The sequence below is a fragment of the Phyllosticta citribraziliensis genome, assembly GCF_038025025.1.
Source record: "Phyllosticta citribraziliensis strain CPC 17464 chromosome Unknown J3D65scaffold_3, whole genome shotgun sequence".
Lineage (NCBI taxonomy): Eukaryota > Fungi > Ascomycota > Dothideomycetes > Botryosphaeriales > Phyllostictaceae > Phyllosticta > Phyllosticta citribraziliensis.
In genome coordinates, this window is record NW_027117340.1 from 1,547,775 (window position 1) to 1,562,577 (window position 14,803).

Consider the following 14,803-nt stretch of genomic DNA (forward strand, 5'->3'; position numbering starts at 1 on the left):
TACACAAATAAAAAGAATGATTGTTAGGTGCAGAGTCGGCACGCGTCCGGCAACCACTTCTCCTCCCACCTTCAACCCTGGTCACCCCACTTCTCTGTTCGTCCCGGCGAGTCCGTCGACGTCTCAATCGAAGCCACCACTTCCTAGCTCCAAGCTAGCAACCCTACCTATCAACTCTTGTGCCGTAGACGTCGGAACGCGGTGCTACGTTGCCATGTCCTCTCCCATATCAAGTCCGCGCTCCATCGCGGTCATGCTTCAAATACCATCTGCCCAGGACACTTGAGCCTCGCATTTCGCCTTTTTCTTTTGCTCATCTGGGAAGACTGGTCTCCTTGTCTGCTTGTTCGAGATCCGTTCGTAAATTGTTTGCACAAGCACCGTCGTCATGTCTTTACCGCAAGCCCGCGCACCTCCAGTCCTCGAGCAACAGCATCGCGCCCCGGATGAACGACTCGACGTATTTCGCTCTGCCCATCCCCTGCCCTTAGACTGATAACTGACTTTCCCCAGATCATCATCATCGGCGCGGGCCTCGGCGGCCTCTGCGCCGCCACCGCATTGCTCCTCTCCGGCCACAAAGTGACGATCCTCGAGTCGGCAGCGGCGCTCTCAGACGTCGGCGCCGGCATCCAGTGCCTGCCCAACTCGGTGCGCATCCTCAGGGCGCTGGGCCTGGAGCCGCACCTGGCACCGCACCTGACGACGCCGCGCTGCTGCAACATGCTGTCGTGGAAGGGCGAGGTGCTGGCCAGCCTGCCGTTCAAGGCGTACGCGGACCGCATCGGCGGCGGCAGCGAGTTTTGGGACTTCCACCGCGCCGAGCTGCACGCCGCCCTCGTCGCGCGCGTCCTAGAGCTGGGCGGCGCTGTAAGGACCGGCTGCCGCGTCAAGGACGTCGTGTGCTTTGACGGCGACCTGGGCGAAGGCGGACTGGGACCGGACCAGAGCGCTGCGGAAGCGGTGCTGGAGAGCGGCGAGCGGGCGCGCGCAGACATCGTCGTTGGCGCTGACGGCATCAACTCGCGGTGTCGAGAGATAATGCTAGGCCGGCCGGACCCCCCGGTCTTGACGGGCGATCTAGCCTACAGGCTGCTGCTGAAGACGGAGAAGATGCTCGAGGACGACGAGCTGAGAGACTTGGTGCTTGATCCGCAAGTCAACTACTGGCTGGGTCCAGACATGCACGCAGGTGTGTTTTCTCCTTTCCGTCCCATCCAAACACCCACCCCTGACGAGCAAATCAGTGAACTACATCCTCCGCGGCGGCGAGTGGTTCAACATGGTTCTCTTGGTTCCGGACGACCTGCCTCCCAACGTGTCCATCTCGCCCGGCTCGATACCAGAGATGCAAGCCCCGTTCCGCGACTGGGATCCGCGCATCCCAAAGCTGCTGGCCCTCTGCGAATCGGTGCACAAATGGCGGCTGTGCATCCGGCCAACGCTGGAGCCGTCGTGGTCGCACGCGTCGGCCGCCTTCACGCTGCTGGGAGACGCCGTGCACGCGACGCTGCCGTACCTGGCCAGCGGCGCGGGCATGAGCTTCGAAGACGCCTGCGTGCTGGGCCTCTGCCTGGGCCGCCTGTCCAGCAGCACCAAGTCCGGCAAGGCGCGCGCGCTCCGCGTCTACGAGGCCTGCCGCAAGCAGCGCACCGAGGCCGTCGTCGCGCGCGGCAACAAGCAGCAGTTCCTGTACCACGTGCACGACGGCCCGCAGCGCGACGAGCGAGACGCGCTGTTTCGCGCGTGGAACGGCGTCGAGGCGCGGCGGGCGCGCGGCGAGCGCGTCGACCCCGCGGCCGAGGGCTTGGAGCAGGGCAGCGACCCGTTCCCCTGGCGCCAGGGCGGCGTGGGCGATTGGCTGTTGACGTACGATTGTTGGGATGACGTGGAGAGCGAGTGGGCGAGGGATGTCGAGGGGGAGAAGAGGAAGATGACGGAGATGGAGCAGGAACAGGAAGGTGATAGGGCGAAGCTGTAGCAACGTAGGTACGGTACACGTCATGTATTGCGAGATGAGATTTAGGCCGGGATCAAGGGGAGACGGAGAAGTTAGGAGAAACAAAACAGCAAAAGGAAAAGCAGTAAAGCAGTACATACATCCAGAGACAAAATCCTCCATGACCGAGAACAGGAAAGCAGCCAAGTCAATCACGATGCCTCAGTACGTCAACCTAGACGAAGATTGTGAATTCCACAAGAGCCATGGTGCAAGCCTCGCTCGCACACTACGTAGATACATTTACAGTCATCGGAGCTCCGACTCGTATCAGCGTTCATTATCGTGGCCGTCCATCCGTCAACTCATTCGTCCTTAGTCAGTCCATACCAGTCCATAACTATACCATACCATACGCCCATGCGTCCATCCCCGATTCCCAGCGACCAAATCGCACGAGTAGCCGGGCCAGCTAGCTACCTCGTGCGTCCTTGCATGCGTGTCCACCAGAAAGCCAATCAAGTCCAGCTGAGACCATGTATTCTGGTGTTTGGTGGCGGTGAAATAGACTCGCGGATGCGCGAGCAAATCGCAAGGCGGCGGTGTCTCGATGAATTGTTGAATGGTAATGGTGTCGTTATCGAGGCAGACAGGAAACAGTGTGCCTTCAAGGCGCAAAAACAAACAAAACAAACAAACCATTCGAGACGTCAGATGCCATAAAGGCCTTGGGTAAAAAGCAGCAGCAGCAGCAGAGCAATGTAGAAAGTGGTAGACGAAGACGCTTCAAGCGCGCTCAGCAACTTTGCAATAAAACGACAACAAACCGCCGCTATGTGGAACTACTTGCTCTAGAGGACGAATCGAATAAAAATCGTTGAGACGAAGAGAAAGGAAATAGTGATTGGTGGTGGTGGTGGTGGTGGTCTACACATTAACAACTAGAAGTACGTCCGCCTGCTGTTCTGCCCGATCGTCCACTCGTCCGCCCACGCACCACGTCATCCTGCTTACCGCAGCTTCGAATCCTGGAAAGCAGGGCGGGAGGCGTAGGCAGATGTGCCGGGCTGTCGTCATCGTCGTGATGGTGGTATCTCGTCGTGATAAAACGGGAGAAATGCAAGAGCTCATCCCATTCCATCCCACCCATGTCGAGCCCGTCCAAGCCAGTCCAGTCCCAGCGAATGTCGAGCGCTCGAGTATCTGGTACCGTGGCTTGTCAAGAGATACGGGTGGTCTGGTTGGTCTGGCTCGCCCTTTGGCAGTGGCATGTGTGTGGCCGGTGGACTGACTCGCTGACCGATTGGCTCGCGGGCGAGCAGTGGTAAACTGGAAGAAAGGAGACAAAGAGAGAGTGAGAGAGCGAGTGTGAGAGTGTGCGAGTGCCGCGCGTACTACCAAGCGGAATGGTGGTATGGAATTTTTGACAGAGAGAGGAAGAGAGAGAAGAGGGAGAAGCGGAGAAAGAGACGGCAAACTGACAGAGGCGGCGTCGATAGAAAGTGACTGTAGTAGAAACCCCGAATCCGTGCGTCGAGACAAACTCTCTCGAGCACATGCTTCCCAATCCTCCGTCCATCCCGTCCATCCATGCATCGTTCCGATGTCGGCGAACCCCCGAATCCTTCCTGGTCGGTAAATATCGAACCAAGCCAGATGATTTTGACACGAAGTGAAAAAGGTGTAAAAGTTTCAAAATCAAAGCAAAGAAAACAAACTTCAAGGGGTAGTAGAACACAAAAAAATCCGCCGGTGACGCCTTGCTATCAAAACACAACGCTCAGGATGACCCTTTCTTCTCTCCAATTCTCTTCTGTACATTCCGTCATTACGCCCTTGCTCGAAAGGGAAAAAGGAGAAGGGGAATTAGCTGAAGCCAACTGCGACTTTTTTCCTTTCAAGACATCACTATCGACTAGAGGCGCTCTTGCCCCGGGTTGTCCAGATTCCCCAGAATGTGTTCCGGCGGTATACGGTTCAAGTTGGTGTTCTTATCGCCCATGGACGTAGGCGCAGGCATATAGCCCTCTTTTCTACGACGTATACGCTCAGCAATGATGCCGGTCACGACAATGGCCATTGTTAGCCCCAGGGCGATGGCCAGAGCGACGAGTACGACCAGACCCAAGGCCAGTTTGCCACCTGCAACATGTTAGATAGGCATGAGAGTTCGATATGTTGGACACTCACCGTTAGACTTGAAGACGTTTTGCGGCTTCTGGACGAAGATTTGGGACAGGCTGCCTTGATTGTTGCCTTGTGTCGACAGTACGAAGGGAGAAAATTCGGTGCCATTGTACACGGCAGCAGAGACCTTGCCAACGTTGGGCAGATTGATGTCACCGAGGACGACCAGAACCTTGTCCTTGTCAATCTTGTCAGAAGAATCGTGGTTCTTGGAGACTGGCAAGACTTGGATGCCCTTGACGACACTGTCGTCCCCAAGAGCCCACCCGATGCTCTTCCAGTCGGCGGGGTCTGATGCAGTAAGCATGACGAAGCTCGAGCCGTTGGTGGCAGTTCCGGCAATCCAGAATTGGGAACCATCGCTATTAGCAGCCGTCATGGAATTGACGACTCCAGGGACGTTGCTGGCGCCGTCGACAGTCTGAAAGTTGGATTGCTTGGCGTTGAAGAGGGCAAGCGTCGTAGTGTTTCCACCAACCGTGATGTTGCCCGCGACCATGAGCTGGTTCTGCGAAACCCAGTAAAGAGACGAGACCGAACCTTCGATGCTGCCACCGGGCGAGGTCCATTGGCCGCGGTCCGTCGCGTAGACACACAGCGCAGGGCAACCAAATGCACCTGCCGAGTCGAAATCGCCACCGACGAAAACACTAGACGAACTGGGACGAGGAGCGACGGCATTGACACTGACCTGGCCATCACTCTTGACCAAGGATTGTGGTTGGGTGGAGGAAGCTTGACTGTTTTGCAGATCCCAGACCAAAAGACCGTCGATTTCGGCATTGGTGAGATTGCCTCTGAATTGGCCGCCGACGTACAGCGTGGTGCCAGAAGTGGCAAGAGTTTTGACGGTCGCCGTTGCGTTGAGCTCGTTGGTTAGGCCGGTGACCGCGTTGTTATTGGCGGAATCAACGAAGATGAGGTTGTTGAAAGTCGTCCCGTTCGACGAAGTAGCGGTAAACTGACCTCCAAGAATCGTAACATTGATGTTGTTCTCGTCGTACACCATGGCCGTTGTGACACCCGAAGAGTTGGAGTTTGTGTTCTTGTTAACGTTGATAAAGTAAGGCGACAACCCAAGGGTGTCATCATCATCAAGCAGAGAAACAATGCCTCGAGCCTCTACAGCTTGGGACGAGATGGAACCAGCATAGAGGGGCTCAGATCCAGGGACTTCAGTCATGACCGAAAATCGGCCAGCAACGGAAATGGAGGCGATTTCAAGGTTGTGGACCCAGTTCTTTCTCGACGGAGACCAGAGCGCTACGCCCTCGACGGCAAACGTCTCGTTGCTTCCAAAGGCATGCACTTCGGTGATGTCGCCACTGACGGCAACGACATACTCAGGGCTCCCAATGGTCAGGTTGAGCTGCATGGGCACGATGCTGACGACGCTGCCTTGAACGCCGGCGCCAAGTGCAGACCACGTATTGTCCGAGATTGAGTAAACGGCGACGCCAGCCAGGCCCTCGACATTGTTGTCGGCCGTGTTGGTAAAATTACCGCCAACGTAAAGCTCCGAGCCATTGAGGTACAAGGCGTGAACCTCGGCGTTGAGTCCGCGGTCTGCAAGGGCCACGGAAGTGTTGTCGCGAATCGCAAAAATGTTGCTGACGTTGGTGCTGGAGAAATTGCCGCCAAGGAAAACAGTGTTTTCGTCTGTAACCATGGCATTTATGACTGCCTCGTCGCCAAGACTGTTGCCCGCGGCGTTGATGGGCGAACTGGAAAGGTCGTCGCTGACAGTGACGACGCTTGGGTCATACTCGAAGATACCATTGAGACCACCAGAGTTTGCGCTCATGAGTTCAAAACGCATGCGTTGAGCAACTACGTTCAAGGGACCAGTCTGACCATCGGCGGGCGTGAGCGTGATTGACGGACGGAAGGATCCTGAGATCTCATCAATGTAGCCGTAGTAGATTGTGTCGTACTTGTCGTAGTAGTTGGTCTGGTACAGCGTGGTCGAAATGGGTGCGCTCGACGAAGTGCTGCTGCTGTTTCTCATGGTTCCGGTAATGTTGACGATGCCGCGCTGACTACAGCTGTCGTCCTGCTTACAACCCGGAGTATACAGGAGTACCGTGTAATCGCCAGCTTCAGGGATGTTGGGCTCGAAGACGACCGATGCAGAGCTGCTGTCGACCGCCTCGCCAGATGTGAAGTTCACCGACAACCATTCGGAGCTGCTCGAGTGCGAAGGTTCAACCTGCCAATTTCCCGTGGTGGTTGCCTGAGCTGATTGGTTGACGCTGGTACAGGTTGGCTCGTTAAACGAGTTAATCGCAAAAGCGTAAATGTCGTCCTGATACAACTCGATACCGGCGAGGCCTGCTCCACTTCCATACCAGGCCGAAATGTCGATGCGGAATGAGTTCATTCCAACCTTGTTGACGAAGCGAAAGTCCTGGTAGGTCGTGTTGCCTTGCGGCAGAGGGCATCGGGCGTCGCAGCTCTTGTTTTGTCCGTCCGAGTCGATGTAGGTAAAGTTCATGATGCCATTGTCTGGCAGCGCAGTGTAGCGCCAGGTCTGGGTACCGCGACCATCCTGGTTGGTGTTGTAGAGACGAAGTTTCGTAGGCTGGAACCCAAATTGGAATTCGGCCTTCCAGTACCCAGCGGTGTTGTCCTCCAAGAGCCACACGTTGCCCGAACCACCTTGGCCGGTCTTGCAAATGATGTTTTTCGGGTCGCTGAAGCCGTCGGTCGAGGAGGAGCCGCTTGCCGTAATGTTCCCTGCACCCAGCGGAATAACCTGCTTGTCTTTCTGGGCGGGGGTGCTCGTGTTTCCCAATCCGTCAAAACTTCCACCAAATACCAAATGGCCGTCGGAGTCCTTGACGATGGAGTAAACGGGTCCGTTGAAACCGGCAAAGGGGAGATCCTTGAATTTGTCGTCGGCCCAAGCAATTGCGTTTGTCGAATTCTCGCCGTTGAAGAAACCGCCCATGTACACGGTGCCAGACTCGGAATCGCAGTACAAGCTCTTGACGCTGCCGGTGAGGCCTGAAATGGGCGTGATCTGCGAGGTGTTGGGGTTGAACAAGGCAACACCCTGGGCGGCCTGGTTGTCGAGACTAGTGAAGTTGCCGCCAATGACGATACCCTGGAGCGTGCCATCCTTCACCCAGGGGCACATGGCATTAATGTTGGCATCGCCTTGAGCGATGTGGGCGAAGGCTCCATTGGGGAAGCGGGAGAGGATTGACTGGCTGCCGTTGAGGGTGTAGGTTGCTTGGTTCTGGCCGACCCATTCATAAAGGGAGACAGCGTCAAAGTTGCCTGCGAGAGCGACATGGCCGAGGGAGTTGAGGTCCAAGTTCAGGGAAGTTGCTGCAGTAAAGTTGACGGCTGCGCACAGCGGCACAGCATAGAGGGAGGTGAGGATGAGGAGGGCGAGTCTGCCGGCCAGCGAGCCTGGAGATGAGGAGTGGAACCTCATAGCCGTGGCCGACAGCGAGGAGGTGGGTGGAGAGGTCAGTCGGGAGAGAGCGTGGAGTCGCGACGACTAAGCGCGACGGCGACTAAGCAGAAGAGGTAACGAGAGGATCAAAATCGTGGCGAGCCCGACATGTCGCGGGGGGTTTGACAGCAGATGAGAGATCTGGAGGATGACAGCGAATCGGGGTCCACGAACAGATTTGCGGAAACGTTAGAAGGGCCGGGAGCTGAGACTCGCAGGGGCAGGCCGGTCGGGGGTGCGACAGGATGGAACGAGTGACTGTGGTGAGGTGAGGATGGGGTCGGCTGGTTGAATAATGCGCGAGAGAGAGAGAGAGGGAGAGAAAGGATCGTTTCGATCGATTAACGAGTGACGGCAGCAAGTGCGGGAGAAGGTTTGTGGAATGACTTTGCTGGAGAGACAGACAGACAGTCGTCAGGGAGGGCGACGGGAGGCAGGCAGACAGGCAGGAGGAAGACGAGCGAGGAAAACAGACACGGACACGGACACGGACACTACGGCCTCTGGCGTCGTTCTGGCTCTGGCTCTGGCTCCTGCTGCGACGCTCGCGCCACCACACCGAGAGAGATGAGAAGCCCGTACACAACGGGAAAGCTGCAAGGGGCCATCGCCATGGCCATCCACCACGACGGCTCCGGCTCACACTAATCGACGTGGCTCCCGCCCAAACTCTAACATGGTCCTCCTACATGTAGCCTGTCGAATCAGCCAGTCCACATGATGTTCCTCTCCCGAGGTGCATATGTGTGGTGCGAGCCGCAATCTCCAGGCACTTACTCCTCTTGTGTTGGTTGTTTTGAACATGGCATGCCGTTCAGCATTCAATCCACCACCTCCGCCCATCCATCCTTGCTTCGTCGCTGCGTGCTCGGCTGCGTCTGCGTGGCAGCCCATCGTCGTCAACCACCAAGACATGGTTACATTACGCATTGGCTGCTTCCTTGTGCAACTGCCCTCCCGGTCCTGCATCTACCCGCCCACAGCCTCCGTCACGGCCGACGCCTCCCGTCGCGTCTCAGCCTCAACCGCCGCGTCTCTGCTCCACACCTCGCTCACCAACCTTGGGCGCCATGGGCCAAAACTATCGATTCATAGGTAATGCTAGCCTCTCTTGTAGCACCGCTGCTGCTGCTGCTGCTGCTGCTGCTGCTGCTGCTGCTGCTGCTGCTGCTGCACTTGAATCCTTTGAAACCTGCCTGCCATGCATGACTTGAATACCGCAGCATCCCACGGTTTCAGGCCCTGCCGTCGTTCCCCCCCCAGCAAATGTCCCTTACCGAAAAACCCCACGCGCCATGTCCTCGGCATCCAATTTCATAATCTCGTAACCGTCGTTCAGTCGTTGCAGTGGAAGAAGCCGTCCGTCTCTCAAATGTCATTGTATCCCAGGAACCGCTTCTCCAGGTGTTTGTCGGCCACAGCCCACGTCCATGCGCGGCCGGCTTCGCCACACCACAGCGCCGACGGATCATCGCTGCGCTCCATCATGCCTTCCTTTTCCATTTGCTTGATCTCATGGCCCGTCGTAAAAGTGAGAAAGTGCTCAAAGTGCGGGTCATCAAGCGCGAGCGCGTTGCCCGAGATGCCGTGACACAGGCACGGTTCCTTGGTCAAGAGGCCGCGCTCCAGTATGCACTCCTGGCCCTTTTTGATGGCCCTGTCCATGCGCTCTTGCAGCTTCGGAAAATACTGGCGGATCGACTGGAGCGACGCGACCACGCCCGGCGCGCCGTGACAAAATTGCACGAGTCGGTCCTTGCCAGGCGGGATGGACGATGGCCAGTTGCCGCTCTCATACTGGTAGCTGAGCAGAGCCCCCAGGTCAGCCTCGAGCTTGGGCGCCATGCCGGGATCGGTGAGGATGATTTGCGTGATGATGCCAATGGTGCCGTGGACAGCCCCGAGGTAAGCCTTTCCATGCCATTTCCACGGTCGAGGAGAATCCATGATGGCTTCAATGACTTCATCCGCAGCGTCGTCAATCATGATCGTCGTCTCCTCGTCATCTTCAAAAGAGGCCCTCACCAGGCGCAACAGGTACAGGTAACCGCCGCGTCCGTACAGCCACTCATTACCAGCCTCGTCGTCGCTTGCGATGGCAGCATAGTCGCACAGAGACTTGGCCATGTCCGCGTCCTTTGCCGAAGCTGCCCCAAGGGCTAGGAGACACATGATGTCGTCGCTGATGCCGCATTTGCTGGTGCTGGGTCCGGGGTACTCCTTCATCGACTTCTGAGCGAGCTCGAGGTAGGCTGCAGACCAGGTGCCCAACGGATGTTCGCCCACCAGCATTTCGGGGTACAGCTGTTGGAGGCGAAAGAAGAGGAACGACACACTGATCGGACCATAGTATAAGCCGCCGCCAGGAGGGATCTTATCCGGAGGATAGCTGTTGATCAAGCGATCGAGCGAAGCGGACAGCTGTTTGATTGCATCCCTCTTGGTGAGAGGCTGATCGTTGCGAAAGTAGCGCGGAAGCGCCTTTACTTGCGCCGAGCTCGACATGGTGACTGAAGAGCAATGAGCCCGTGATTCGACCTACTCAGTTGTCGCAGAGCTGTGTCAACATGCACCGGGCGCGCAGATCGAAATGTTGGGAGCAGACGAGCAGTTGTCGCGGCGGTCCGAGTCCTGGCTGTCAAACGAGGTGAGGTGACGTAATGGGTCGATTGGCTGCTGCGCGCCGCTCGAACCGTCCGTGGTCTCGGATGTTTGGTCGGAGGATCTTAGGTAGCACGAATTGGCGCCTTCGTGCCGGCTGGAATAGGTGTAGGTTTGGTAGCGATGGCGAGGTGGTGGTCGTGGTGATGGTGGTTTTAGAGGATGGCTGGAAGGCTGGAGGCTGGACGGCAGTCCAGGTCCTTGGGTTGCAGCTGATCCCCGCTACCTCAGCCTGCATGGCTGCCCTAACAAAACCGAAACATGTTTCCCACATGCACTGCACCCTGGTTCCGCTCTTGTTCTCACACGGACCTATCATACGACTGCAATTGAGAGATGCGCCTATCGCGCTCTACTCCTTCTCGTCCTCTTGGTCGTCCTGCCTTGAGCTTCAACAACCTGGTGCTCATCTTCTGCCTCTCGCTTCACCTTCTTACTCGCAACTTTCTCCTCGGTCTTTGAGATAATGCCAACATCTTCCCGTTCGACCTTGACCTCAATTTCCTCTTCCTTGACCTCAATTTTCTCTTCCTTGAACTCGACTTTGGCCACGAGCCGTTCTGAGAAGGTCTTCAGATCAGCCGTGAACAGCACAGAGTGCGCCCAGCCAGCCTCCTTTCCCCACAACCCGCGGAACTTGTTTGCGACCGCGTCGTAGGTGGCTTTGGTGAGGCTGCTGTGCTTGCCCTTTCCAAACTTGTAGTCTCTCTGGGCGATTTGCCAGACTGCATCATGTTAGCAGTCGTACAGGCGAAGATACCTAGTACTTTTACCATGAGTGTCGACAGGGACGGCTTCTCCCCAGCCAAGTCCCATGAGACAGACGCAATCGGCGACTTTCGGTCCAACGCCTTGGAGGGCCAGGAGCTCCTCATGGGCAGTTCTATAGCCCTCCCGTCCACCATCTGTGAACTCTCCACCGGAACATGGCTCCGCACCCAACACAGGACTTTCTGGATTTCTCAAACCATCAAGCCAAGTCTCTCCTTTGTCGTGAACCATGAGCGCAGTCTGATACAGATACTTGGCCCGATATCCAAAACCGAGCTGCCTCAAATGCTGCTCGACCTTGGCATCCGTCAAGGCTGACGCTGGGGGGAAGTCATGGTAAGGAGTTTTGCCCAGGTGCCCTATCAACGGACCGTAGTTTGTGCACAGCTTCTCCACCATTTGCGAGATGCGCGCAATGTTGTTGTTGCTGCTGCAGATGAACCCCACCAGTGCCTCCCACGCATCTTGCTTCAATATTCGTACTCCTGTGAATTTCGGGGCTTTCTTTTTGAAGTTGAGGTCCGCCTCCGCCCATTCCTCATACAGTTGGCCGAGATTTGGCCTCAGGTTAAAGTAGTGCTCGATCAGAGCCAACGTATCGTCATCCTCTGGGCTTGGAGATTCGGCGGCCGATGGGGTCGCAGAAGGCGGTGGGCTGGGCAAGAGATGATTGGGTTTGGAGGGAAATATCGCGCGGTAGTGTAGGAACTCGGCGTCCTGGCGGAGGGAGAGTATGCGGCCGTGGAGTGCGCAAGACCATTCATCATCGCCAGATTTTCGCCACCTACGACGGCTGTCAGCGCAAGCAAGAGGCAGGCAGACGGGAGGTAAAACCTGAATGATTGCCCACAGCGCAAAGTCGTGTTTATGCACAATTCCGTCAAGCTGATTGGCAGTCTTTGCCATTCTGTGAAGCGAAGGTTGCCCATGACAGGAGACGGGAGCAAACAAGCAAACGAAGGATTCACGATCGTCAGAGAGTAAAGGCAGGACAGGTTTGTCAACACGAGGCTTTGCAGATGGTGCTTGGAGAAAGAAGACGAGGAATCAAAAAGGTAGAGCGACGGGCGCAGAGGTCGGTCTCCGCCCGGAACTAAATGCAGAACGCGACGCCACTTGGACGCGTTTTGGCTGCCCGGGGTGCCGTTGGACGCGTTGCGTGGGCTCGACGAACAAACTTTCGGCGTGTTTAGCCAGGAATAAGCATGAAAAGACCTTGTCAAGAGCTGCCGGTCGGATGGAGAGACTCGACTCGCGGTGAGCAGACTCCAGCGCGTCTTCTTGGCCGAGTGCACGGGCTACGGGCAGCCAAAGTTTCCCTCATCGAATGAGTTTAGCGCGGGCAAGGCGGCAACGCCCGTCAACCGCCTTTGCGTTGTGTTGGCCAGCTCCGCGACGCTGCTCTTCCTCCACCGTCCACTTCCGCTCTCGCCAGCGCTTCACCATCTCGGCGACATTCACCGTCGCGCACCTCACCGCATACAATTGCGTTGTGCTGCATCCTTCAAGATGAATGGCGAAAGAGGTCCGCATCGCTCCCTCCCGCATTTCTCAAAACAGCTTACCAACAGTAGCTTTTCAGACGGCGGCCGCTCGCGCGACTACTACGTAAGACCTCGACATCTTGACACGAGGAGCCTCCACTGACAAGCTCATCAAGTCCTCCCGCGGTGATCGAGATGAGCGCCGCCGCGACCGTCGCCGCTCGAGGTCACCTGGTCACCGCTCCAGGCGCGATTACGAAGTAGACACCTACTCTTCCAGTCGCGATTATCGGGAACGTGAACGCGAGGAGCGCTACAGCGGCAGAGATCGGCATCGTGAGGGGCGTGAGGAGCGTGGATGGGACAGGGACCGTGGCTCCAGGCGGGATAGAAGAGATGAGGACGAGAGGCCGCCGCGCCGGGACCGCGACCTGTTCGACGACCGTGGTGGTCGCAACAGAAGAGATCGAGACAGGAACGATGACGCCGCCGCCGCCACCGCCGGAGGCCGTGGTGGCAGGAGAAGGAGTGCATCGCCGCCTCCTAAGAAGAGGGAGCCCACTCCAGACTTGACCAATATCGTCTCGGTCCTGGAGCGCAAGAGACGCATGACGCAGTGGGATATCAAGCCGCCAGGATACGAGAATGTCACGGCCGAACAGGCCAAGCTCTCTGGCATGTTCCCCCTGCCTGGAGCTCCTCGCCAACAGCCAATGGACCCCAGCCGTCTCCAGGCTTTTATGAACCAGCCTGCTGGCTCTGCCAATGCCTCCGCCCTAAAGGCATCCAACGCCCGCCAGTCCAAGCGTCTCTTCGTCTACAACTTCCCCTCGCAGGCCAACGATGAGGCTGTTCAAGACTTTTTCAATCTCCAACTCAACCACCTCAACGTCGTCTCGAGCCCAGATCCTTGTACCTCCGCTCAGATCTCAAAGGACCGCACCTTTGCGCTGCTGGAATTCAAGACGCCAGAGGATGCGACAACAGCTCTGGCATTGGACGGCATTTCGATGGAGGCAGACAGTGCCACAAATGGATCAAGCAATGGTGCTGCCTCTGGTCTCGTCATCCGCCGTCCCAAGGACTACATTGTTCCCGCACCGGCTGAAGAGGAGGAGCATCAAGAGGGTGTCATTTCCAACAAGGTCAAGGACAGCCCGCAAAAGATCATGGTCACGAATCTACCCACTGCTCTCATGGAAGAGCAAGCACACGAGCTGCTGGGCTCTTTTGGAGAGCTCAAGGCATTCGCCATGGTCAAGGACAGCGACACAGAACAGTCCAAGGTAAGAATCCATTGGCAGCCTCAGGAGCTATTTTGACATGAACAGGGCATTGCTTTTTGCGAATATCTCGATCCTGCTGCCACCGAAATTGCCGTCGAAGGCTTGAACAATATGCAAATCAGCGACCAGTACATCAAGGTCCAAAAGGCATGCGTCGGTCTCCAGCAAGCCTCTGGCCTTGAGATGGGCGTCAGTGCCATGTCCATGCTTGCAGGTACCTCTTCGGGAGACGTCGAGCAGGGCAGAGTCCTGATGCTGCTCAACATGGTCACTGCAGAAGAATTGATGGACAAGGACGAGTACGAAGGTAAAACTGCGATCGATAATTCCAGAAAGCAAACCACTAACTGACAAAACTAGAAATCTGCGAAGATGTCAAGGAAGAATGCGAAAAGTACGGCAAAGTGCTGGAGCTCAAGATTCCGAGACCCCTCCATGGCAAGGAAGAGAAGGGCGTGGGCAAGATTTACATCAAATATGACACACCCGAATCGGCACAAAAAGCACTCCGTGCTCTGGCTGGCAGGAAATTCGCGGACCGCACCGTTGTGGTCACGTTCTTCAGCGAGGTTCGCTTTTCGGATGGCTAGCGACGAGGATTTTGCTGACATGGTTACAGGAATACTTTGACGTTGACGCTTGGTAAACAAGGGGTAAGCACAGGGCTGTCGCCCGCAAAGAGGCGCTCAGCAACAATTGGTGGGTTCCACGCGCGGCGGATTTGGTCAAGGGCTCTGTTGAAAGTGAGCCCAGATGGCGCTGGGTGGGGCGATACAAGGAGCAGCCAACGGAAGGGCTTTTTTATCTGTGTCAGTCAAAACCTGCAGCTTGGGTAGCTGTTATTTTAAAAAGCATTCGGACGAGGAGTGAATTGGAAGGTGGCAAGATTTGACGGACGGCGGGCAAAAGTGCGGATGAGAATATCCAAGTAGTGACAGGACCAGATCAACGCGGCTCTCATAATAGCCGAAACCACAGTTAATTGATCCAGATCAAGATGTGCACGTCGAGA

The 14,803-nt window shown here is 56.6% G+C and overlaps 5 protein-coding genes across 5 annotated transcripts; 2 read left to right on the forward strand and 3 right to left on the reverse strand.

Moving 5' to 3' along the window:
* Window positions 1–41: 41 nt before the first annotated feature.
* Window positions 42–2,141, forward strand: J3D65DRAFT_616990 (FAD binding domain-containing protein). Its single transcript, XM_066799506.1, has 3 exons — window positions 42–460; window positions 514–1,192; window positions 1,248–2,141. The coding sequence occupies exons 1-3, from the start codon at window positions 389–391 to the stop codon at window positions 1,979–1,981; spliced, it is 1,485 nt and encodes a 494-aa protein (XP_066657874.1). The 5' UTR covers window positions 42–388; the 3' UTR covers window positions 1,982–2,141.
* Window positions 2,142–3,694: 1,553 nt separating this feature from the next.
* Window positions 3,695–7,937, reverse strand: J3D65DRAFT_261027 (cortical protein marker for cell polarity-domain-containing protein). The gene is made up of 2 exons (XM_066794876.1): window positions 4,130–7,937; window positions 3,695–4,081 (listed from the first exon to the last, which is right to left on the reverse strand). The coding sequence occupies exons 1-2, from the start codon at window positions 7,566–7,568 to the stop codon at window positions 3,855–3,857; spliced, it is 3,666 nt and encodes a 1,221-aa protein (XP_066657875.1). The 5' UTR covers window positions 7,569–7,937; the 3' UTR covers window positions 3,695–3,854.
* An 884-nt stretch (window positions 7,938–8,821) lies between these two features.
* Window positions 8,822–10,538, reverse strand: J3D65DRAFT_261005 (uncharacterized protein). Its single transcript, XM_066794875.1, has one exon. The coding sequence runs from the start codon at window positions 10,092–10,094 to the stop codon at window positions 8,958–8,960; it is 1,137 nt and encodes a 378-aa protein (XP_066657876.1). The 5' UTR covers window positions 10,095–10,538; the 3' UTR covers window positions 8,822–8,957.
* On the reverse strand, window positions 10,414–12,307 carry J3D65DRAFT_616996 (DNA glycosylase). Its single transcript, XM_066799507.1, has 3 exons — window positions 11,856–12,307; window positions 11,024–11,805; window positions 10,414–10,975 (listed from the first exon to the last, which is right to left on the reverse strand). The coding sequence occupies exons 1-3, from the start codon at window positions 11,948–11,950 to the stop codon at window positions 10,593–10,595; spliced, it is 1,260 nt and encodes a 419-aa protein (XP_066657877.1). The 5' UTR covers window positions 11,951–12,307; the 3' UTR covers window positions 10,414–10,592.
* Window positions 12,308–12,371: 64 nt separating this feature from the next.
* On the forward strand, window positions 12,372–14,794 carry J3D65DRAFT_617000 (uncharacterized protein). The gene is made up of 6 exons (XM_066799508.1): window positions 12,372–12,546; window positions 12,604–12,629; window positions 12,682–13,791; window positions 13,837–14,098; window positions 14,152–14,360; window positions 14,411–14,794. The coding sequence occupies exons 1-6, from the start codon at window positions 12,531–12,533 to the stop codon at window positions 14,435–14,437; spliced, it is 1,650 nt and encodes a 549-aa protein (XP_066657878.1). The 5' UTR covers window positions 12,372–12,530; the 3' UTR covers window positions 14,438–14,794.
* Window positions 14,795–14,803: the final 9 nt, after the last annotated feature.

Bases quoted from the DNA above. Each gene is read 5' to 3' on its own strand.
- J3D65DRAFT_261005 (XM_066794875.1), bottom strand. From the start codon at position 10,094: ATGTCGAGCTCGGCGCAAGTAAAGGCGCTTCCGCGCTACTTTCGCAAC.
- J3D65DRAFT_616990 (XM_066799506.1), top strand. From the start codon at position 389: ATGTCTTTACCGCAAGCCCGCGCACCTCCAGTCCTCGAGCAACAGCAT. The intron at 461-513 runs GTATTTCGCTCT...GACTTTCCCCAG, and splicing joins CCCCGGATGAACGACTCGAC to ATCATCATCATCGGCGCGGG. The intron at 1,193-1,247 runs GTGTGTTTTCTC...CGAGCAAATCAG, and splicing joins GGGTCCAGACATGCACGCAG to TGAACTACATCCTCCGCGGC.
- J3D65DRAFT_261027 (XM_066794876.1), bottom strand. From the start codon at position 7,568: ATGAGGTTCCACTCCTCATCTCCAGGCTCGCTGGCCGGCAGACTCGCC. The intron at 4,082-4,129 runs GTGAGTGTCCAA...AACATGTTGCAG, and splicing joins AAACGTCTTCAAGTCTAACG to GTGGCAAACTGGCCTTGGGT.
- J3D65DRAFT_617000 (XM_066799508.1), top strand. The intron at 13,792-13,836 runs GTAAGAATCCAT...TGACATGAACAG, and splicing joins GCGACACAGAACAGTCCAAG to GGCATTGCTTTTTGCGAATA. The intron at 14,099-14,151 runs GTAAAACTGCGA...TGACAAAACTAG, and splicing joins GGACAAGGACGAGTACGAAG to AAATCTGCGAAGATGTCAAG.
- J3D65DRAFT_616996 (XM_066799507.1), bottom strand. From the start codon at position 11,950: ATGGGCAACCTTCGCTTCACAGAATGGCAAAGACTGCCAATCAGCTTG. The intron at 11,806-11,855 runs GTTTTACCTCCC...CAGCCGTCGTAG, and splicing joins CGCTGTGGGCAATCATTCAG to GTGGCGAAAATCTGGCGATG. The intron at 10,976-11,023 runs GTAAAAGTACTA...AACATGATGCAG, and splicing joins CGTCCCTGTCGACACTCATG to TCTGGCAAATCGCCCAGAGA.